This window comes from Nannospalax galili, unplaced genomic scaffold, assembly GCF_000622305.1.
Source record: "Nannospalax galili isolate Female #2095 unplaced genomic scaffold, S.galili_v1.0 scaffold1128, whole genome shotgun sequence".
In the NCBI taxonomy this organism is placed as follows: Eukaryota; Metazoa; Chordata; class Mammalia; order Rodentia; family Spalacidae; genus Nannospalax; species Nannospalax galili.
Window position 1 is genome coordinate 1,357,636 of NW_008358632.1, and position 24,720 is coordinate 1,382,355.

Genomic DNA, 24,720 nt, shown 5'->3' on the forward strand with positions numbered 1-24,720 from the left:
CTTCAAAAGACCGCCCCCCAAAAAAAGAATCTCTAAGATATTGAAAATATTATTATTTTAAAAATATATTTATGATAAACTATAGAAAGCCACTTGTGAACATAGAAATTTGGTTCCTGAGAAGAAAACAATCATAAGATGCAAAGGCTGAGAGAAGAAAGCTCAAATGGAAAAGCTCCATGGTGAACTGGCTAACAGGTCACACGATGGCCTATGAAAGCATCTCCCATCATGTTCAACCCCAGACTGGGCAAGGCCTGCTTCCTTTAGGAATGACTCAGAATGGTGTTAGAAAAACCTACCTGGGCTTTTTCCAGGCCTACAGAGCCCAGCTTTGATAAGGCCAATCCCCCAGGTCTCCTGGAATTGTAAATTAGAGCTTAGGGCCAAAATTCCTTTTCAGTATAGAGCCCACCGAATGCTCCCATCTCCCTCCTCTGACCCCTGAGTCCTGGAAGTGATTCAAACTACTGACCTTGAGTCACGTGTCCAGCAGCTTGGTCCTCTAGGTTAGGGGTATCTCCAATGCCTGCTTCTTCAGCTGGTCCGGAACAGCAAAGGGAGAGGACAGAAATAAAGACAGTTATTGCTTGCTGGAAACCATGCTCTCTGTACCTCGTGAATCTCGTGTAAAACCTGCAGGAGAGGTTCAGTCTGCTGGGCCAGGTGCTGTGCTATGCTTTTCTGCCAAGGCCACTGCTGGGGATGATGGTGACAAGGGGTACCTAAACAAAACCCACAGTGCCCACATACCTTCCAGATGACTGTAACCTAGGAAGAAAGCTTCTCTGTAGAAGGCTGAGGACCAGCTGCTTTGCCTGGATCCACAAAGATGCCAGAACTCGGGAGGTCTAAGATGAGTCACTGCCAACCCTGGCCAGTACTGCAGGAAGGCAAGGCTCAAGGAGAGACTGTGCTTGTTGGGGTCAGGTCATTGGGGTATGGACCTAGGAATTGTTACTTGCTTGACTTCTTTGAGCTTTTGTTTCCTTATTGGGAACCTCAAGGAGATGACTCAGGTTTGTCTTATAGGAAGATGGTGAGGGTGACAGAGGACAGAGCCTGGCACACAGGAGGTGTCCCAGGATGCTGAGTTCCTTCCCTCCAATCCCCTGTCATGTCACACCTAGAACCAGCCAGTGCTACCTGGCTAGAGGGAGGTACCAGCAGGGCCAGTGAGCAGCTTTTCTGGTGGGGGAGAGGTGGAGGATCTTAGGGTCCTAGTTAAGGAGCCAAGAGTCACCTCAAACAAAGAAGGCTGAGGCTGAGAAAAGTTCCAGACCACATGAGCAGGACTCAAGTCAGTAAGTGCTGATCCCCAGAGCATAGGAGAAACCAGGACACAGCTATGGAATGGCGGCACATACAGTTGTCTAGAGATGGGGTTTATAAGACAAGCAGGCCCCCGTTGACCTCAAGGCCTTTGAGACATGCCCACACAGTGGCATGCTGGCTGGACCACCAGCCTTCTCTCTAGACTGAGGTGCTCAGTTTCTGCTCCTAAAGCTGGCATACCAGCACAGCCCATCACGAAGAGCATGACAAAGGGAGAGAGACTGAGTTGCAGGACAGTCACATGCTGGTCTCATAAACAACCAGCCTCTTGGCTGTCTGAGGGCAGCTGTGGTGGGGCCAGAGGGGACAGGGAGCTCAGAAGCTCCTCATCTACCAGGTCATGAGTACAGATACACTCTAGGTCCCGTGTTGCCCGTGAGGTCCACTGGTGACAGTGCCTTGTCAGATGACACTGGGTCAGTTGTCCAGGAGGCAGTGCCCAGTGTGGATTTGGTGTGAGTTTTTGGCAATGTTATGGAAATAGAAGATAACCCCAGAGTGACAGCAAGTCCAGCTAAGCATCCATGGAGTCATTGAGATAGCAAACACAAGGAGGCATTCTGGGATACCATCACTTCCCCGGCACTGGGAGACTCAACTTATCTTTCCACACCTAGCACAGGGCTGTGATATCCTGCCCCTCGAATAAGGCAGAAACTGGGGGCTGCAAACATCTCTGACCTCAGCAAGGGGGCCTCCAAAAACACCCAAGGGGAGGGATGGTAGCAGCGGATGGCGTCACATCACAAAGGGCCTCTTGTGTCCCTGGGTAACATTTTCAATGAAGCAATAGACTCCTTGCTGTCCAGGGAGGCAGGCCTCCTGCAGTGGACAGCCACACAGCAGCCCTAGCTCAGTGTCCATGCTCAGTTTCACTGGAGCATCAAGATGCAGCCAACCCGTGTGCCCATGTTAGTACAAAGTGAGCTATATAAAGTTCTGCTATGAAGCACATATGGACCTTGAACTATGTACCCCAGGCAGGCCTTGAACTCCTGATCCTCCTGCCTCTACCTCCTAAGTGCTAGGATTATAGACATGTGCCAGCTTGCCAGGCTTGGTTCCACAGTCTTCAATGCATACCTAGAAATAGATACTTGACCTCCATTCCCCCTGGTTTGGGACCTGGTGGGCTCCATCCTGAGCCCCTCCTTGGAATACTAGAGGATGGGGAGGGGGTCGGAACTGCTCTGGTGGCCAAGCTAAGGAACATTGCTTCAGCCCTGCCAGCAGGCTTGTGCTCAAGGTTTGCTTGCTGGTGTTTGTCATAGACCTGTGGGTACAAGAATGTAGGCATCTTGGATCATGCCTAACAGGCCACTACTGGAAGTACGTCACCCTCCACAGAGGTGAGGCTGCAGCTAGATTCACTGGTGACAGGAGGGACAACACAGCCACCAGAATTCAGGACAGAGGAAGTGATCTTCAGGGAAGTAGGAGATGGGAGGGGAGAGAAAAGAGTCTAGAAGAATTCAAGTAAGGTCTCTGTGGTGGTTAATCTTCACTGTCAATGTGACTAGATTTAGAATCACCTAGGAGATTGGTGAGCCACACCTGTGGGTATGTCCGAGGCTGTTTCCAGAGAGGATTAGCTGATATAGGGACATCATCCTATGGGCTGGGGGCAGGGGACAAACGAACAAAAGCACATAAAGGAGAAAGTCAACTCAGTGCAGTGCCACCTTCTTTTCTGTTCCCTGTCCACCAAGACATGAAGAGTCTTCTCTACCACATACAGCTTCCATGATGCTTTACCCAAGGCTGTGGGGCCAAGGAGCCTGAGCTCAGGACCGAAACAAATCCTTCCTCCTTTAAGTTATTTCTGCCAGGCATCTGGGCAGAGTTATAGAAAGCTCCTCTAAACCTCTGCACAGAGTGGGAAGCAGTTCGCACCAGTGCTACCCCACTGCCTCTCTTACCCACTTGCCTCAGGCTAACCCAGAGCAGGGGCTGCCTTGAATGGGGTTACAGGTCTGGCTGTTGCATGGGACTGGCCCTATTGATGGACATCTGCAGGCCTTTTTTTTCCCCTCACCACATCCACTTTATACAATGCCAGGGATCAAGCCCAGACTTCACACATGCTAGGCAGGCACTCTTCCAACTGAGCTACATCTCCAGACTTTGCAGGTTGTTTTGTGACTATGAAGACTAATTACTTCTGATTACCAGGAGAGATGAAAAAGTCAAGAGTTTTTATCTCAGACAGGAGACAAACCTCCTCAGTGACAAAATCAAGTCATCCACGACCTGGCTCCGTGAGTCATTTCACGGCCTTCAAGTATCCTTCATGCTCAAGGCTGAGGAGTGGGCAGAGCTTCAAGAGCATTGACTCCACCCATCTCTGATGACCTCACTGGCAGCCGATCACCTTGCAAAGAAGAAACACCTTTTGAAGGGGCGGGGGGTGGCACTGCTTGCCTGCAATGGGTATTCTCAAAGCCAACATATGTGAAAGCCAAAGGCTTTCAAAATGGCTGCTGTGATGGTAATCTGCATTGTCAACTTGACTGGCGTTGGAATCACACAGAAGACACACATCTGGGTGTGTCTTTAAGAGAATTTATGGAAAGGTTTAACTGAGGAGGGAAGACCTACCCTGAATGTGGGTGGCACCATCCCATGGGCTGGGATCCTGGGGAAAAAGGAGAAAACCAGCTGAATACCAGCACTCATCTCTCTCTGCTTCCTGACTGCAAACGCAATGTCACCAGTCACCTCATATTCCTGCAACTGTGACTTTTCTGTCAGATGGATTTTCTCCCCTCAAACTGTGAACCCAAACAAACCTATCCTTCCTTAAGCTGCTTTTGTCAGACATCTGATCACGGCAAGGAGAAGAGTAACTAACACAGCCACAGAGAGCCCAACCCAGGAAAGAGCACTTTCCATCTCCCATGCACAGCAATCAGGCAGTTCTTATCAGGCAACTGGGCACCTCGGGTTCACCAAGCTAACTGCTGGGGTTTTCTGTGAACCCATGGAAGAGGGCACAAAGGGAAGGACGCCATGGGCTCGGGGGTGTGCTTACTCTTTCCCTAGGGATGGCTTGTAACTGAGCAGTCCAGTGCTCTTTCTGTCGTGTTATGTCTGACCAACTCCCTGTCATCCCTGTGGGTGGGACAGTTTACAAGGTTAGAAGACAATGCAGTCTTAGAAATGGATGTAATGGGCTGGAGAGATGGCTCAGTGGTTAAAAGCACTGGCTGCTCTTGTAGAAGACCCAGGTGTGAACCCACATGGCAGCTAACAACCATTTGTAACTCCAGTTCCAGGGGATCCAATGCCCTCTTGTCCTCCACAGGTACGGCGCGACATAGGTGCACTTACACACATGCAGGCATAACATACATACATACATACATACATACACACACCTACATACATACACACTAATAATATATATAGAGAGAGAGAGAGAGAGAGAGAGAGAGATGTGAACTCTAGGACTATCCTATTAGACCTTCTAGTTGTGTGGTCACTGTAGTTTCGTTGGTGCTCCTGGGGATAAGCTGTCCCCTAATGGTGACCTGACACTTGCTGGAGCTGGAAGAGTGGCAACTGGCCTTGGTATGAGGAAAGCAGATATCTGTCCCTACCTGCCTCAGAAAACTCTGCAGAACCTAACTGACTGAGGGAGCAGGAGTCAGCAGGAATCAGCTCTACAGCCTTGTGGTGGGAAGCAGCTGGACTCTCAGGTGCCCACAACTAACTAGCCAAGATCCCTAAGAGCCAGAGTCACTCACACACCTGGCTCACTGGGGTATGAGGATGACCTGTTCCTGTGACAGGTCTGCTGGGCCCTCACAGCCCTGGGGCTTTGAAGGTCACCCTCACCTGTGGTTCCTTCGGGGATCTCCGTGTGGGGCTGGGCAGCAGCCTGCTCTCCAGGAGCTCTCTCCTCCACTAAGGGCGCAGTCACGTCTGGAAACCACCAACAGTCACCCTTCTGCTTATGCAGAGCCAGTGCAAGGAAGGCGCTGCCCCGTAACATGCAAGAAAAGCCGGCACAAAGCAGGGCTGCAGTCCTCTTTCCCCATCTCCCAGGAAGCACATTCACAGAACAAGGTGCCAGGCCACCTGCCAGGAAAGCCTTGAGGGGTTGTGTAAGTGCTCCTGGGGTTTCTAGAAAGAACTGCTGAAAGTCTGAAGACTGTCCAGCTGTGTGATCCCTACAGTAGTGCGGGGGGGCAGCACTGGGACTGGGGCAGACAGTGTGGGGCACTTGAGATGGGGCTAAGCCTGCAGTTTTCCTGTGAGGTTTTAAGCAAGCACTTTGTCACTTCTGAGCCTTGATTTCCTTAACTACAAAACCAGGAATGCCATCTCTAGGCAACCTTTAGGGTTTCTACTAGTTGTAACTCCCTGCCTCACTCAAACTCCTAAACCCCTGGTTAAAAGGCACAGAGTTCCTTGTGTGGCAATGACCAGGCCAGGTCTTACACAGAGGTCAATCTTCCTGCAGAGGCAAGAGGTAGGAATCACTGGCCAGGAGCTTTGCTGGCCAGGAGCTTCAGACAGCATTTTCTCAGGGAACACACTTAGAGCAGCAGTCCTCCAGAGCCCCCTGACTCCCCACCAGGTATTCTAGGCACACCTGGGGAGTGATCAAGTCGGAAGGACTCCCAGAATTCCACACAACTTAGTTCCATAAAGGCCATATTTCTTATGGTCATTTCTGACGTGAATGGAAAAGCCCCAGCCACCTCCCTCCCTCTGGATGACAGCAAGGCACCTGGGGCTCCCGCAAGTACAGGTCCAGCAGGTCTAGACTGCATGGAGCCTTGGGTGGGAGCTTCATCTAGGACATGGCTGACAGGATACTGAAAGCCATGTTTGGGAAGCTGGCACCAGGTCTGGCATGGAGTTTCTGGACTTTCTCAGGGTGCCAGGCAACTTGTAAAACTGTCCTAACAAGATGAGCAGGAACTATCTTGCATCACTCACTGGCTTTTGGGAGGGCCAAGGGAATCTGGCCAAGACGTTCTCATCAGGCTAATGACTTTGTGGGTAAGGGCCACACCAACTGCATCCTCCAAGGGTGCACCACCATGCCAAGTAATTAGCAGGTCATGTTTTGGATTAATCTAGAGGTAGATGCTGGGTGAGAGAACACCCAAGCCATGTGCAGGGCTGGAAAAGTGCTCAGAGTAGAAGCTCAAATCTCCTTGGAAGGATAAGGTGATGGGGGCCGATGTCATGGACAGGTTACTCAAGAGCCAATGTCAATGTCCTTCCTTGATTTCTTCTACTCAATGGATTGAAAGCAAAATGATCAGTATCTCTAGCTTTGTAGCCAGAGCATAACCAGAAACTCAGTTCTGACCAATGAAATGCAAGTGGAAGTCTGTCAGGTGGAACTTACAAGAAAACCCTTGCCTTCTTATAAAAAGGGACACATTTTGGTATGTAAGATTAAAGTGGTATGGGACTGGAGAGGTGCCTCAGAGGCTAAGGGCACTGACTGTTCTCACAGAGGACCCAGGTTCGATTCCCAGCACCCACATGGTGGCTATGAACTGTCCTTAACTCCAGTTCCATGGGAATCTGATGCCCTTTTCTGACCTCCATGCCAATGCATGACAGGGTGCACTCACATACATGCAGGCAATATGCTCATATACTTAAAATAAAAATGATGAAATATTTTATTTTTGTCTTTTTTTTGAGACAGGATCGCCCTGTAGCCCCAGCTGACCTGGAACTCACTATGTAGACCAGGCTGGCCTTGAACTCACAGAGATCCACCTGCCTCGGGCTCCCAAGTGCTGGGATTAAAGGCATGAGCCACCACACCCAGCTCCAATGGTTTAGTTATTATTACTGTTTGTGTGTATAATGTCGGGGAGGGGGCTGCACACACCACAGCGCACATATGGTGGTCAAAGGACAACTTTGTGGGGTTAGTTCTCTCCTTCTACCTTTACATGGGTTCTGGGGATTAAACTCAGGTTGCCAAGATTTTCATGGCAAGCACCTTTACCTGCTGAGCCATCTTGCCAGCCCTGGTTCTTGTTTACAAGGCAGATGTGATGCTTGGGAGTGCAGCACTTATCTTTCAACTATGAGGCAACAGTCCAAACACTTAGGATGACATGAATACTGAAGAGCACAAATAACACTGGGGATTTGATACCCGCATCCAGACATCTCATGATGCAAGCTACATAAGCTTCTTCAGTTAGTTGGGCCAAATGCAGTAGTCTGAATTGACATGGATGGGAAACGAGAGAATGTGGCAGACATCAAGACTAGGGAGCTTTTCAGGAAACAGAGAGGGAACTTCACAACAACCCAGACACTAACTGTCTAGAGTGAACAGGTTAGGAGGCAGTGGAATACATTCCAAATCCAGAGGCCCAGGTGTGTCCAGAGCCCAAGAAATGAAGAACACTACACCAAGACCATCCCGACCTGTGGGCATGGAGATGTCTGACCTGACCCTTCCTCAGCCAAATGAATGTTCTGGGCCCTAGGGGCCCCTGAGAGAAATGTAAAGTGGGGACTTCTGAGGGGGTTATGGAGGACAGTGGATACAGGAAGGAGGCCCTGAGGAGCTGTGTGTGGGCCCTGCTTTGCCACATAGCCCAGTTTCTCCAAGTGTCTGAGCACACAGGAGGAAGATGCCCACAGTGCACACTGTTGAGCCAGGCCTGGAAGCAGGGCCCAGCTCCCACAGTACTGTCCTGCAAAGCACCAAGCAAATACATTTCTCAGCCAGCAGAAGAGGAAGCAGCAAGCGCAGCCACAAGGGTGTGCGCACACACAGCAGTACACAGCCGGAGGGGTGACTCAAAGCAAAGTAAGCACAGGCTGGAGGCAGGGAAGAAGCTGCTGAAGGAAGCAATGGGAATAGGGAGGCCCCACCTTCAGCTGTTGGAGTGCTCTTAGCATCAGAGGTCTCCGAGCCTGGTTCCTCGGATCCGTCATCGGCAGGGGCCTGCAGGGGAGACTCTGGAACATACACAGTGAGCCTTAAGAACAGCTGTCTCTAACCAGAACCTCTCTGACCTCAAGAACGCAAGAGTGGAGACCTTTGAGCTGCAAACCCCTCAGTGTGGATCCTATAACCTTATGATCAAATCATGAAGGAATTAGCACCGCCATCCCAACACAACTATACCCCACCCTTGTTAGCACCTGGATTAAGATGTAGGTCTGCTCTTGGGTGGGAGGAGATATGCCTTTCAACCAGTCAGGTCAAACCAAGGCAAAGCCCCTTATATTGACAGCCAAGCAGCAGATCTAGAAAGCTAAGTTACCCATGACCTTGCTGCATTTTTTTTGTCTTTTTTTTGTCTTTTTGAGACAGTGTCTCCCTGTAGCCCCAGCTGTCCTGGAACTCACTATGTAGACCAGGCTGGCCTTGAACTCACAGAGATGACCTTGCTGCTTCTACCATCACTATTGATTAATGAAAAGTAGATACCTAGAAGACCCCTCAAAGAGCCAGGACTTAGTCAAGGGAAAGGAATCAGCTGAGGGAAGCACAGTGCCCACTTTTACATGGCCGTGTGGCTGTGTCTGGCCTTCACCCAGTTCCTCCCATAGAAAGTTGTCCAAGGACGGATAGACAACCACCATGGCTGGAAATGTCAGCCATGAGTACTTGCAAGATCCTTTCAGAATCTGAAGCGGGGGGAGGGGAGAGTAGGAAAGGCCAATTGACCACAGTGGTTCACAGCCACACCCTCCACTATTAATGTTTTTGGTAAAGTGGCTTTTGCTGGCTTCACAGAATGAGGAATCTATCTCCTCCTCCTGGAAGGATTGAACAAATTCCCTCACATGTAGCACGCTGGCCACTGGAGTAAATCTTCCCAAGGTATCTCATGGATTTCACACACTTTTCTCAGCATATAGGGCTGGGGGAGCTGAGGTCTTAAAGTACAGGAGGGTAAGTGTTCCTGAGCACTGGACTGCTGACCAAGCTGTCTGGGTTTAAGACCTGGTTCTACATCTTTCTAGTTAGGTAGTGTACGATTTGCCTCTTAGGACATAAGTTTCTTCTCTTATAAAATGGATGATGCTGGAAGTAGTGGCTCATGCCTGTGATCCTAGAATTTGGAAGGTAGAGGCAGGAGGATTTCCATGAGTTTGAAGCCAGTCTGGACTATCTAGTAAGTTCTAGGCCAGCCTGGGCTACAAAAAAATCTTAAAACAAATTAATTAATTAATGAGTGGCAATGGTATCAACTCTACTTGCCTCCTGGAGCTGGTGGGAGAATCCCACGAATGAAAATCCTAAGTATTTATGTTGGGGAACCCTACTGTTAGGGTTGCAGTTTCTCTATGTCTGGATAGAGAAACTGAGGGGCTCGGCACCAAATGGAAAAACTCCCTTTTCAGCAGGGGGCCTCCTGCTCTCTTCCTGGTTCACCTTGAAGTGCCGCCAACCACGGATGCCTGACCTTATCTGAAAACATGGCCTTTAGCATAGTTACCGGAAGTAAAAACTACCCGCAGGTTTTTTCTATACAATAATCAGGCATTGTCTGATAGTCTGGAAGATAGGAGCCCACTGCCACAAGTAAATAAAGCATACTATGAGCACCTATAACTGAGGCTTTTGCTACTGCCTCCACACTATAAATTCTCTACTTTTCCCACTAATAAATGGAGCTGTTTTTCACTGTGCCTGGAGCCATGTCATTGCTGTTTCACTGCGCCTGGGACCAGCCTGTGATCAGTTTCCCCGGAAGAGCTGTCTTCCGTCAGCACCCACTGGCCGTTCTGACCCCGTTCGCCACTTCTGTTCTCCCTGCCCTCGTGGATCGGTGGCCAACGACCGGCGAGCACAGGGAGAGTCTCCCGCAGCTGGCCCGAGCCTCCCGCAGCTGGCACAGAGCCTGCCTGCATATTTATACTTAGGGACCTAGTTCTCATCTAATTTAAGGGACCAAGTATGGGAGGGGGGGTTGCAATCCTGAGCTTTCCTCTTTAGCTCAATCCCACTCAGACTGTCCTCAGGTATCCATTATAGTAAGATATGGCTCAAATTGGATGGATGGTTGGATGGATGGATTTGAATGACTGAACGGATTGGATGGATATATGACTGGATGGATTACTGATGGAGAGGATAGAGAGGAAGATGGAGGGATGGGTGGGTGGGTAGAGTCTTGAATAATTAGATGGATGTACAGTTAGAAGGATGGAGGGGGAGAAGGAGGAAGGCGTGGATGGAGAGATGGATGAGCTGGAGCCCTCTGCAGGACCTCTCAGTCACCTACTTTCCCTTATCTCCCGAGCCTACTCCTGAATGCCCAGAAAGGCCTCTTCCCAGTGGCCTCGAAGCTTCTTAGTGCTCACCTCTGTGTGGTAGGTTTCCTACTTTTCACACCCTGGTTGGCTAAAGGGTTTCCTTTGCTGCTTAACTGTCCCAAGTTTCATCAGCATGGAGGTGCTTACAGAATATGTAAAGCACTTTGTACCCATGCCTGGCATGTGAGATGCCACCATGGTAGGTGGTGATTCTGTTTGTTGGTCATATGCCACCTTGGTTAAAGGGTCCAGGGAAGTACTATGCATTAAAGAGACCTTGTGGGGCTGGAGAGATGGCTCAGCAGTTAAGAACACTGGTTGTTCTTGCAGAAGACCCAGGTTTGAATCCCAGCAGCCACACGGCAGCTAACAACTGTCCATAACTCCAGTCCCAGGGGATCCGACAGCGTCTTCTGTCCTCCTTGGGCATTGCATGACACAGATGCACTTACCTACACGCAGGCAATGCATGTATACACATAAAAAAAAAAAAAAGACCTTGCAAGGTTTTTTTTGCCCCTTTTTTTTTGGTCTTTTTGAGACAGGGTCTTCCTGTAGCCCCAGCTGTCCTGGAATTCACTATGTAGACCAGGCTGGCCTTGAACTCACAGAGATCTGCCTGCCTCTGCCTCCCAAGTGCTGGGATTAAAGGCGTGCGCCACCACACCTGGCTTTTTCATGGTGATGATGATGGTGGTGGTAATGATGATGGTGATATAGTTGTTGACTAACTGACTAGGAATCACCAGAGTCTCCTAAAGCTAGCTACCCACTGTACCAGATGGACAAATGGATTCTAGCCATGTGAGGAAAAGTCCAACTCACTTTATGGTCCTGGTTTTCACAAACTTAATACCCCATCAGGCTCAGTATGAACACCCACTCTGTGGCAACAGAGGGACCCCACCTGGAGCCTGTTCAATCCACCTTCCTTGCAAGCAGAATTCTGATCCGATTCAGGAAAGAGTTGTGCCCTGCTAAGAGGCTACATCTTTCAGCCTCTTGGTCAAGCAGGGAAAGCTTTGGGATAGGACATCCAGAAAACAATCTGTCCAGGAGGAGTCAGCCAGGTGAGTCACCTTTATGCCATCTCCCCTTCTCCCTTCCAGTAGCCCTTGTTTCTGCCCCCATACCCCCATCCCCCACTGACAAAGTCTAGCCTACATATAGCCCAGGCTGGGCTCAAATTTGTAATCCGGGTCCCACTATCTTTGTTTCCTACATGTGGAGGTTCAGAGGACAACTTTTGGGAGTTGGTTCTCTCCTTCCACAGGGGTTTCCAGGGATCAGACTCAGGTTGTCAGGTGAGCATTTGCATCCAATGAACCATCTTGCTGGCCTTCTGTTTTGTTTTGAGACAGGGCCTGACGTAGCTCAGGCTGGCCTAGAACTCACTATGCAGAAGATAACCTTATACTCCTGATCTTCCCGCTTCCACCTCTTAAATGCTGAGATTACACACATGTGCCAGGCATACCTCAACTTCGTGTTCCAGATTTTCTGACCCATGAGATACCTTGAAGATGGAAGCCACATACTCATGATGGTGGGTTTTCTCAACCATGTGAAACGTGAAAACCATTTTCAGCTCAACACATTCACAAGTGAGGAGTCAGTGGGCTTGAGGGCCATTCTTGTCAAACTATAACATAAGGAATGGCTCTTGACCCTCAGTGACAACAGGACCAAAAGGGGAGCGTGTTCAGGCACAGGGCTGCTGGGGGCAAACCCAGGGTTTGTGATGAGGAGGTCTAGACTGGGTGAGATATAGTGACGTCCCCAGGGAGCTATAGAAGGTTGCTGTAAGGGCTGGCCAGGGCCATGATGAACCAATGGGTAGGGAACACTGAGAATGGATGGCATTTGCTAGGCTGTAGTGTGGTTAGGGCATTCAGTGGAGATGGAGGCTGTCCCTTGGGCAACAGTAAGATTCTGGGGTCCAAGCAACCTTAGAGTCAGGTGAACTGGTTCTATGCACAAAGCAGAACACAAAGAAGAAAACAGGCAAGTGCACTGTGATCAGACATCTCACAGTCTTGCTCAAAGCATAGCCCTGGATACCCAGCCCCACTCATACAGCCACAAAAGGACCCTTTTTATGTTTTGTTTTGTGACAGGCTCTCATGTATCCCAGTCTGACCTCAAACTCACTATGTATCTGAGAATGACCTAGAATTTCTGATCCTTCCTTTTGCTTCCACCTCCCATGTGTATGCACCACCTCAGACAGGTATGCACCACCATGTCTGATTTACATGGTGCTGGGGAGTGAATGCAGGACTTTGTATATGCTAGACAGGCACTCTATCAACTGAGCTACATTCCCAGTTCCATGCAGGGCCCATTTTAAATATGCTTCCTGCACCCACACAGCATCTTAGTTCTGGAACTTATGAGCACCTGTAAAGTGACTCAAGAAGGTTTTGTGCTAATGGTGAGGCAGCCCCATGCAGACTGCCTTTGGTTTTGTTAACCAGCTGGCCTGCAGTTGGGTGTGGTGGCATCCTCTCCCATCCACCCTCACCGTCATTGTTATCCTTGGAGAGAGGGAAGAAGGAGAAGGAGCCGCCTCCAAGGCCTGGAAAAGTGTAACATAACAGGCACCTCTTAATTCATGAGGCACATGACCAGCTCCCCCACAGCTCTTTCTGCCTGGATCCAGTCCCAGTATAACTTTTAGCCTCCACTTAGATGCTTTGTTTTGGTATTTAGCATGTAGTCTCTTGTTATTTTTCAAAACAGTCTTTTGTCACTTACCTGAACCATTGTTAGCACAGTGATACCTTCTGCCAAACTGTCACTCCCCAGGGAAAAAAAGCTCATTTTAAACTCTCAGTAGCAAGAATTAATTTGATGACAACTTGTTAGCTGGGTGTGGTGGCCCATAACTTTAATCCTGGAACTTGGGAGACAGAGGCAAGGGGAATCTCTGTGAGTTCAAGGCCAGCCTGGTCTACATAGTGAATTCCAAAACTACATATTAAGATCCTGTCTAAAAAATTTAAAAATAAAGAAAAGAAAAAGAGCATAATGTTAGAATCCAACTGCTCCTCAGTCTGCAGTACTTTGCAGCAGTTGCACACATGCTAATGATCATACCAATTTATAGGTTAATGGGTGAAGTGCTAAGACCTGACAACCCCTCTCCCCAAATTTGTCACACTCTATCTGGTACTCTCCTCTAGAGAGGGGAATTTTCTTCTTCTTCTTCTTCTTCTTCTTCTTCTTCTTCTTCTTCTTCTTCTTCCTCTTCCTCTTCCTCTTCCTCTTCCTCTTCCTCTTCCTCCTCCTCCTCAAACATCAGCTGCCCTTTTGCACGATCAGCCTTACCTGTGTCGGAGAATAGCGCTGGGCCAGAAGGAAGCAGGGTCTCCCTGTAGCCCAAGCTGGCCTAGAACTCACGATGTAGACCAGGCTGGCCTTGAACTCACAAAGATCCACCTGCTTCTGCCTCCCAAATGTTTTTCTTCTTTTTTAGAAAATTAATTTATCTGTATTTTATGTGTATGCTTATGTTTTGCTTGTATGCATATACGTGCACTATATACATGGAATGCTCATAGAGGCCAGAAGAGGGTGAAGGATACCCTGAAACTGGAGTTACAGACAGTTCTAAACTACCATGTGGGTGTGGGAACCAAAGGCAGGTCCTCTATGCTCTTAATTGCCGAGCCATCTCTCCAGCCCTTGGAAGGTGAATTTTCAAAAACCCTAACATTTATCATGGCCCATTCAAATTGATCAGGCACCCTCTACTGACAATCTAATACAACAAGACGTGAATGACTCCTTTACAGATTAGGATTTTTCTGAGCATGGTGGCAGGTGCCTTTAATCCCAGCACTAAGGAGGCAGAGGGAGGTGGATCTCAGATTGAGGCCAGTCTGGTCTACATAGAGAGTTCCAGGCCAGCAGGGGCTATAGGAAGTCCTTGCCTCAAAAAAAAAAAAAAAAAAAAAAAAAAAAAAAAAAAAAAAAAACAGAAAAAAACAAACAACTAGGATTTGAACCCTTCCTGCCAGCCTCTGCCAAGGCAAATGCAGGTTGTGTTCCAATGTGACTCGCTTGTTGTGCATGGCCATCCACTGACCTTTCAAGCCGTGGTCCACGTCCCCATCTTGGTCTTGAAGCAGGGTGTAGCTTCCAGCATGGTCATCCATTGTGTCAAACTCCTGGCGAGGCTCAGCCATTCTGATTCAAACCTCACCTGGGGAATAAAAGAGAGGCGTGTGAGGCACAGGTGGGAGCCAAGCCTGCAGACCTGACGGGTAGTGGAGTGGGGGGGAGAGGGAGTGAAGTGCTCTTCCTCCACATTATAGCAGGCAGGCCTTGGTCTCCTCAGTCCCCTAATAGGCAGATGCCCAGTCTCACTGGGTGTTCCAAATCCCTGCCAAAACATGTGACACTTCTGGGCACTCAACCACCATCACAGTAGCTTATATTCGAAACCACCAGGTGAGGTAGGTGAGGCACCCAGCTCACGGCCATTCCCAGCACTCCTTCTACGTCAATGAAAAGTAAATGATTCTGTCTGGTAGTTCAGTTGTGGAGTGTAATCCGGACGTTCTCCCGAAAACCTGGAGTAGATCCAGGGTGAGCATGGGCGATTCGGAGCATGCTGGGAAAAAGGGGTGGAGCCACTGCCTTATTGAGCACAGAGGAACGAGATCGAGGAAGACTATGGGTGGGAGATGGATGACGCCTGCATTTCGAATATGGAAAAGGAAAACCCTTTAAGAATCCGTGTCTTTGTAAGTCAACCCCTCCCAAATGTCATATAAACTATGCAAAATCCAAGTAGAATATCTTATGTTGGGTTGTCAGCCCTGGGGCCTCAGAGGGCTTGGATGCGGGCCTCTGAAGGAGGGGGAGGGGAAAATTTAGTAAAACAGGGAGGGAAGCTGACTGCAGGGCCTCAAAGTGGTTGTCCCGTGGATAGCAACTGGCTGCAAAATCAACTCTGGGCCCAAACTCCTGGGCTCATGATCCTTTTGGTTCAGCCTCCCAAGTGGCTAGGACTATAGGCCTGCTCGTTATTTGTTGTTGGTGCTGGAACTGAGGGCCCTATCCATGCTGAGTATACACTCTATCACTAAATTACATACCTAACCAAATCGCAGCTCCAGACTTTGACTCTTTAACCTTTTTTGGCCCCCACCCGAGACAGGGTCTCATGTAGCCCAGGTTATCCTAGAACTAGATATGTAGCCAAGGATAACTTTGAATTCTTGACCCTCCTCTTCCACCTCAGGTGTACACCACCATGTCTAGTTTATGTAGTGCTGGGGTTGGAACCCAGTATTTCTTGCAAGATAGGCAAATTCTCTACCAACTAAGCCACATCCCAGTCCCCAAATAGTTATTTTTTTTTCAAAGATTTATTTATTTAGTTTAGTTAATATGTATGGATGTACACCTGAGTATATGTATGTGTACCACATGGATACAGGGCCTATGGAGGCCAGAGGCATTGGGTTCTCTGGAACTGGAGTTACAGGCAGTTGTGAGCCACCTGATATGGGTGCTAGGAACCCAACCTGGGCTGGGCCCTCTGGAAAAGTAGAAAATGTTCTTACCTGCTGAACCATCTCTCTAATCCCTCCCCAAACAGTTTAACAGGGGAAAGGGGCACAAAGGCAATTGACAGCTTGCACAGAGTGAGCCACGTTCCCTTTGGACATAGGATTCGTCAGAGGTGGTTTCTCACCACCCTGCCTCTACCTCCAGATGGGAAGATGTGCTCTTGCTGCAGCTGCGAGCGCCCCCTCCAGCTTCTGCATGTCCACCTCATCGGTGACACATGGGTAAACTTCAGGGCATGGCAGCATCTGGAGGAGAGCAAAGCAGCTAGTTTGAACTCTGCTCACCAGCAGAGACAGCACCAAAGAGGTGCCCTAAGGTGAACTTGGCAGCAACGTGCAGGGTTAATGGGAGAGTAAGGAGTGCCTATCGGCAGAAAGGTGATGGCCACAGTTCAGGAGAACAGTTCATAGGCTAGAACTAGAATGTGGACAATGGGGATGGAAAGGAAGGTACAGGCTCAAGAAGGGTAGCTTAGAAAATGCTAGATTGGCCTTCAGAACTAGGTTGGGATCAGGCAGGGAGATTAGAATCCACAAGTATACTAGAGGCAGGAGCTTGAAGGATAAAGAGGAGAGGAGTAAAGGGACACCATGGGGACAGAGGAAGGAGCTGGACAACAAGGGCGGTTCTCTTTGTAGAAGATCAGTGCTGAGGAGAGACGCCCCTCCCCCAGACAGCATTTTCCTAACTGGTGATTAATTTCACTTAATAAACTCTAGGAAATTTATTCACTTATTCCTCTGACTCCCATTACAATTAAATTTTTCATGTCTTTATTTTTGTAAATTTTTCAACACAGAGGAATTCCACCTTATTTGTTAATTTACTGTGTGTGTGTGTGTGTGTATGTGTATGTGTTCATGTACATGTAGATGGATTTGTGTGCAAGGGTATGTGTGCAGGTGGGTGTGCACATGTGTGCATAGATATGTGGAGGCCAGAGGGCAACTTTGGGTGTATTTAAGGCATCCTTCATCTTTTCTCTCTTTTATCCTTCCTTCCTTCCTTCCTTCCTTCCTTCCTTCCTTCCTCCCTCCCTCCCTCCCTCCCTCCCCCCCCTCGTCTTTCTTTTCTTGGTTTTTTTTGAGACAGGGGCTCCCTGTAGCCCTAGCTATCCTGAAACTCGCTATGTAGACCAGGCTGGCCTTGAACTCAGATATCCACCTGCCTCTGTCTCCTGAGTGCTGGGATTAAAGGCATGTGCCACCACGCCTGGCATCTTTTCTTTTCTGGATTTATTTATTTTATGCATGTAAATGCAATGCCCACTGAGGATGGAAGTAGGTGTCGGATTCCCTGCAACTGGAGTTTAGGATGGTTGTTAGCCATCACGTAGGTGCTAGGATTCAAACCCAGGTCCTCTGCAAGAGCAGCCAGTGCTCTTAACCACTGAGCCATCTCTCCAGTACCTGCAAAAGCGTTGTAATGGCAGCACGTTCTCGGACGCAGTTCCTTGAATTCCAGTCCTGTTTTAAAAATTTTTGTTTTTCCAGAAGTATGCCTCTCCCCACTTTTTAAAAGACAGGTCTCTCAGTGGCCAGGAACTTGCCAAGCATGCTAGGCAGGCTGGCCATCTAGCCCTAGGGTCTCTCCATCTCCCCAGTGATGGAGCCCATGTCACTGTGCCTGGCTTTTTTATTTTATTTTATTTTTGTGTATGAGTGTTTTGCCTGCATATATGTAAGTGCACCATGTGCATACAATGCCCATGGAGGCCAGAAGAGGGCATCAGATTCCCTGAAACTGGAGTTACATCTGGTTGTGAGCTGCCATGTGGGTGCTGGGCACTGAATCTGGGTTGTCTTCTGCAAAAACTTTCAGTGCTCTTAACTAATCTCTTTGTCACCCCCACTTTGTTTTTAAACAAGACAAGTATTTTACCAACTAAGCTATATCCCAGCCTGGGAATTCCCATTTAGCTTCAGATCAAGAGTCAGCAAATACCTTTCTATCAGAGGCCCAGTGGGTAAATACTGTAGGTTTTGTGGGTCACACTTGTCTCTGCTAAGGTGGTGGGAAAGTAGCTATGATGATCAGGAAGCCACCACAGCTGTGTTCTGAAAAAATGTCATTGATGAAGAAAAAAAGAAAAAAAAGGAACAAAAAAGAGCAAACAAAAATAAAATGTAACAAACTTCACTGCTGAACGTTGGAATTTTAATCCATATAATTTCTTTTTTTTTAATTTTAAAAATATTTATTATTTTAACTCCATGTGTACAAGTGCATTGCCCACATGTATGTGATGCGCCCATGTCATGCAGTGTCACAGAGGTCAGAAGAGGGCCTCGGATTCCCCTGGAACTGGAGTTAAGGATGGTTCGAAGCCACCATGTGGGTGGCCAGGAATTGAACCCAGGTCCTCTGCAAGAGCAGACAGTGCTCTCAACCGCTGAGCCATTTCTCCAGCCCCAATTCATATAATTTCTGTGGGTCATGAAGTATTATTCTTTCATTTCCTTTTTAAAATATTATTTTTATTTTTTATGTGTTTGAGTGTATTGCTTGCATGTATGTAAGTGTACCCATGTTGTGAAATGCCTGCAGAGGTTAAAAGAGGGCATCAGATCCCCTGGAACTGTAGTTAGGATAGTTGTTAGCTACCATGTGGGTGCTGGGAATCGAACCTGGGTTCTCTGTAAGAGCATCTCTCCAGCCCCCTTTTTCTTTTCTTTTTTAAAAAAATTTATGTGTATGAGTGTGTGGCCTGCATGTGTGTGAATGCACCCAGGTTGTGCAATGCCCTCAGAGGTCAGAAGAGGACGATGGATCTCCTGGAACTGGAGTTACGGACAGTTGTTAGCCACCATGTGGGTGCTGGGAATCGAACCCAGGTCCTCTGTAGGAGCAGCCAGTGCTCTTAATGGCTGAGCCATTTCTCCAGCCCACATTTTTCTTTTTTTAAAAATTAGGTTCTCAACAGGGAGACAGTGTCTCAAAAAGACCAAAAGAAAAAAAGAAAAGAAAAGAAATATGTGCATATTCTCTTTGTATTAGTTTAACTCTTCTCAGTGCATAGCTCTGGCTGGCCTAGAATCACTATGTAGACCAGGCTGTCTGCCTCTGTCTCCTGAGTGCTGGGATTAAAGGTGTGCTCTACTATAACTGGCACTTTTATGTTCTTTTTTCAGTCATCTGAAAATACAGAAACATTCTTATATTCTTAGCTTAATGATTTGGCCTGTGGACCACAATTTATAGATTCCTTCTTAAGATTTCTCCAAGCCTTTTTTTCTTTTTGAGACAAAGTCTCCCTGTAGCCCCAGCTGACTCACAGAGCTCTATCTGCCTCTGCTGGGATTAAAGGCATGCACCACCATGCCCAGCTTATTCTCCAAGGTATTTTAAAAAAGATTTTTTATTTATGTGTATATGTCTATGTGAGTATATGCCGTGTGTATGTGTGGGGGTGCCCACAGAGGCCAAAAGAGGGCACTGAATCTCCTAAAGCTGGAGGTATAGGCAGTTATAACCAGCCTGAAATGGGTGCTGGGAACCCAACTTAGGTCCTCTGGAAAAGCAGCAAGTACTCTTAACCACTAAGCCATTTTCCCAGTCCCTCAGTATTTTTATTTTATTAAATTTATTTATTTATTTATTTGAATATTTTTGAGACAGTCTCCCTGTATCCCCAGATGGCCTGGGACTCACTATGTAGACAAGGCTAGCCTGGAACTCACAGAGATCTGCCTGCCTCTGCCTCCCAAGTGCTGGGACTAAAGGCGTGTGATACCAAGCCCAGCTATTAAATTTATTCTTTGTGTGTGTGCACACATGCACCTGTATGTGTGCATGCTGGTGCATAGGTGCCACATTTGTGGTGCACAGGTACCATGGCCTGCAGGTAGAGGTCAGAGGACACCCTTGGGTGTTCTTGTTTCTCACCTTGTTGGAGACAGGGTATCTTGGTTTTTTTCCTTGCTGTGTATACCAGCCTAGCTGGCCTGTGAGTTTCCAGGGATTCTCCCATCTCCACCTCCCACTTAACCACAGGAGCACTGAGATTACAGACACATGTGCTACTGCATCTGACTTCATGTGGAATCTGTGAATTTGAACTTAGGTCCTCATGCTTGTGTAGCATGTACTTTACCCACTAAACCGTCTTTCTATGCCTTTATTTTTGAAACCCAGGCTATCCTCAAACTCTCAATCCTCCTACCTCAGCCTCTGGAGTGCTACGATCACAGGTGTACACCACCAGACTTGGCTTTTCTCCAGGAGTTTTTGAGTAGTGAAAAAAAGGTAAATAAATAAATGAATGTCAGCAAAAAATTCACTGTGCTGTAGTCTCTCCCTGTATTCAATGTGGAGGTTTTTTGTTGTTGTTGTTTTTTGTCTTTTTTGAGAGAGGGTCTCCCTGTAGCCCCAGCTGGCCTGGAACTCAGTATGTAGACCAGGCTGACCTTGAACTCACAGAGATCCACCTGCCTCTGCCTCAGGAGTGCTGGGACTAAAGGCATGTGACCTGACTCTCTTGGTGTGGAGTTTTCCTTTCCATGTTGAATTATCTTCAATTACTTCTAGAAGTTTTTCATAGTTTCCAACTCAGGAGCTGGAGAACGGAGCATCACTCCTGCACTTGCCTGATGCCCAAAGTTGGGAGTGGGGATGCTAGTTTAAGGTGTGTCTGGCTGCTCAAATGCTTCTTCAACCCACTGAGCAGACAACATGGGAGCAATGGCTCCCATGGCCTGGTTCCTAATGATTCCTCTGCCCCTGCATACATACTCTCCATCTCCCTACCCCACCTTTCTCTATTCCCCATTTCCCACCTCTCATTCCCATCCCCCAACTCCCATCAGGGCTGGAGAGCCAGACATACCCTCTGGAAAGGGAATGAATTTAAAAGGCCTATGCAGAAATTAAATCATCCTTAAAAACACAGGCTACTATATTTAGTAGGTAAAGTAAATAAATGATGTGTCTCTCAAGGGCCACTATTTTCCTTTGTGCAGAATGAAATTCATAGGAAAAACTGTGGATAGATCCTCCAATCCTGGAAGGGTAAATATCCTTAGATTCCTGCACCTTTTATACCCTCCATGGCTATGCTAGGTCACCTAAGTTTCAGAACCTAACAGACAAGCCAGGCATGGAAAGTAGTTCAGTGCCAGAGTACTTGCTTAACATGCACAAGGCCCTGTGTTTCATCCCCAGCACAGGAAGGGAGGGAGGGACAGAGGGAAATGATGGAAAGAAAGTTCTAGAACATTCTAGAACCAAAAACCCAGGAAGAACAGATCCCTGGAAAGCAAGAGGAAGTGACCCTTTCCCCAGCCTTAGGACAAATACTGGTACAAGGGCAGGTGAACCCTGTAGGGCGCCTGCCTGGGCTGATGTCTCAGAGCTCCAGGGCCTGGAACCAGAAGTGTTCACTGGGTACCTGCCAAAGAGGGGGACTGCTCCTGTGGGTGTCTCACAGGCCCTTCAGGGTGCCCTCATAGCTATCTTTCAGGTGGGTAAGTACCCCCATTGTCACTGTTATCATCATCCTTAGATATTCTATTTCCCATGGGAAGTCACCAGCACCTAGTGGATGGCAAGGCCCAGATGCTAAGCCTGAGTCCTGAATGGCTGTGACCGTGACTCCTAGCTGTCCCTCACAGTCTACACTTTCATTCTGGATCATAAAACACTCCCCAACTTTCTCCTTGGGATGTTAGGGTGAAGGTCCAGGGTGTGGAAGGAGCAGAGGCCAGGTTCACATTTAGTAGTCTGTGACCGAGTCACTTTTCTTAACATTCGGGTTCTTCAGTCCCTAGATGTCACTCTAAGACCACTGACCTCCCTTTCCGCATTGACATTTTATTCTAGGTGGCCATTCTTAGTCTGTGTCCCCAACTGGAGAGCCTGAGGGTTAGTGACAGGATAGCAGGAGTTTTTCAGTTCAGGCCTGGGGGAGGTAGAGGGGCCCATGACATTCAGCCCAGGGTCTGCACTCCAGGCTCAGCTTCTTCCTTCCCCTTCATCAACCTGTGCCATTGCCCTCCTGCCAGCCAAGGAAAGCATGAGTTCTCTGCAAGAAGTGAGCACAGGATATACCCAAGTGACAAATGGCAGCTGCACGTTCTGGCCAGAGAAGACAGTATGCTGAAAACATCAATATAAGCACGCCCTGAGGGAGCACTTAGTAGACTAGATCCATCTCCCCAGATTCCTGTAATCTCAGCAAACACCCAGACCAGCAAACAAACACCCAGCTGCCTTCCTCTCCTGTTCATCGCCTTCTCAATCAGTCTCTGCCTTTATATCTCCCACGCTCTCTATGGCTGAGGTAACGTTAATGCTACATAAAGTGAACTATTTTAAATATTTTATTATTTTTATGTGTATGAGTGTATTGCCTGCATGTATGTAAGTACACCTGTGTTGTGCAATGCCCTTGGAAGTCAGAAGAGTGCATTGGATCCCCTGGAACTGGAGTTACAAACAGTTGTTAGTTGCCATGTGGGTGCTGGGAATTGAACCCTGGTCCCCTGCAAGAGCAGCCAGTGCTCTTAACTGCTGAGCCATCTCTCTAGCCCCCAAGTGAACTATTTTAAAGTGAACAATCAGTAGTACTTGGTACCCTCACAAAGTTATACAATCACTACTTTCATCTAATTCCAAACATTCTCATTGCCCCTAAAAGAAACTCTGTACCCAGAGCAATCCTTCCTCATTTTCTCCTCCCCTTGCTGCCTGGCAACCCCCCAGCCTCCCATCTATGTGGATTCACCTCTTCTGGATGCCTTAACGGATGGAATTACAGTTATGGCCTTGTGTGACTGACTTTTCTCACAGAGTGTCATCGTGCTTTCAGTATCCATTTGGGTTGCATCCTGGATCAGGGTTTCAAGCTTGAGCTATACTATACACCTTTATTAATTCCTTATATTGCCAAGATTGGGACTCCCAGACCTTCAGGAGCCCAAGGATGTGCAAATGAGGTTCCAGGTCCTTTTGCTCCCAAAGAACAGGCCGAAAAACTGGCTCTCCCACCCAGTGGAGTGCAGGTCTTCTATACAGCTCATTTGACATCTCAGGTGGCACTCTCAGGGAACCCTCAGCACTTGGCCACCTCAGATGACACCTCTGGAGCTCTGCTGGGGCCCTACTTGCTCTCTGGAACATGTCTGCCATTTTCCCTGGGCACCGTCCCATGACAGAGCATCTGGGCTCACTGTAAACCTTGAGGTGGGCAGGATGGGACTCCCAGGCAGACAAGGATCCCAGGGACTTGACAGGCCTGTGAAGCACCTGAGTCTATCAGGGACCTGACTGACTCCCCTCCTGCTTCCCACCCAGCCGCCCTGGGAATAGGGTTCCCCATGGCATTGATGCCCTGCCTCCTGACCCCTAACTTGGGGCTTCACCTCCTCCTCCCCAGAGAAATCTTCACTTATAAGCACCAATTAGCAGCTCCCTGGGAGAACTCCCCTGTAGTCTGGAAGAAAGGCCAAGTCTTTGTTCCCTCCCAGAATGCCTTTCCATCTTCTCCCTGGGCCTTAGGTTTCCCCAGTCTGGGATGTTTCACACCCGAAGGAGGTGAAGACCCAACAGGCCTCCTCCACCTGCTTAGGTCCTTCTCATTTTCCTATTCGAGGCAAAAACCTTTTTTGGGTAAGGGAGGGTTCTTCAAACACTTTGGCAGGTGGATAATTAATATGATTGCTTCTAATTACAGCCCTGAGGGGCCTGTTCACATTTCGGGAGGACAACCACCCCAGAAGGAATTAATGCCCCTCCTCTACACCTGAGGAACAGGTTCAGCGATTAGCATAGCTCGAGGTTTGAACTCACATCTTTCGACACTAAAACCCATTCCTACGTTACTGTGTCACATCAGTGCGTTTCCGACAAGCCATCATGCCCTTGGAAACGTGGCGTCAGAGGTCTCGACTCAGCTTGTCGAAGTCCGGCTAGTCTCCCTTCCCTGTCGCATCTGGGTGGATGCTCTCGGTGAGGATGGAGACCAGTGCGCTTTCTGGGTACCATGGGCGCTGGGTGGGGCTTTCCCGCCGCTCTGGCCTCACTAGGGGGCGCCAGACGCCCGGCCGGGGCTGCGAGGAAAAACCCAGGATCCGCTCTGACACAGGCGCCGTGACTCAGCGCAATCGCCACCACCAACCCCAGGTATCAAACTGGACTCATAACAGGAAGGACTGCACCGCTTTGTGGATCTACTGAAAACACTGGCGGCCTCAACGGGATGTGAATTATGCCCAGAAAGCTATTTTTTAAATTAAAAAACTGAAATCATAGTTATCAGGCAGATAAAGCCAAAAATCACATAGGAATAGCCTCAGAATCCCAAAATGACCTCTCAATGGACTTCCTTGTTTTGCTGCTGATGAATTTTCCTGGGTGCGTCCCTAGGGAACCATAGGAAGGAAAAGGATTCTCCTAAGGGTAGGAACCATATTTCAAAGGAGTTCCTGGTACTGGTTCACTTAACTCCCACAACACTGGCCCTGTATCTACTTTCATAGGTGGCTTAGAAAGGTTGAGTAATTTTTTTTTCCGTGTGTATGAGTATATTGCCGGCATACGTAT

The 24,720-nt window shown here is 48.3% G+C and overlaps 1 protein-coding gene across 10 annotated transcripts in view; it reads right to left on the reverse strand.

The window, feature by feature from the left end:
* Mapt (microtubule associated protein tau) overlaps positions 1-24,720 on the reverse strand; it is a 115,234-nt gene that overhangs the window by 44,264 nt on the left and 46,250 nt on the right. For 5 of the 10 annotated variants that reach the window (XM_008821901.3, XM_008821899.3, XM_008821908.2 and 2 more), the window contains exons 2-5: positions 14,690-14,806; positions 8,203-8,289; positions 5,173-5,259; positions 476-541 (exon numbers count right to left, since the gene is read on the reverse strand). In XM_008821901.3, the coding sequence (XP_008820123.1) occupies positions 476-541; positions 5,173-5,259; positions 8,203-8,289; positions 14,690-14,789 (340 nt within the window). In that variant the 5' untranslated portion in view covers positions 14,790-14,806. The remainder of the gene's footprint in view (positions 1-475; positions 542-5,172; positions 5,260-8,202; positions 8,290-14,689; positions 14,807-24,720) is intronic. The other 5 variants (XM_008821906.3, XM_008821903.3, XM_008821900.3 and 2 more) reach the window with 2 other exon arrangements.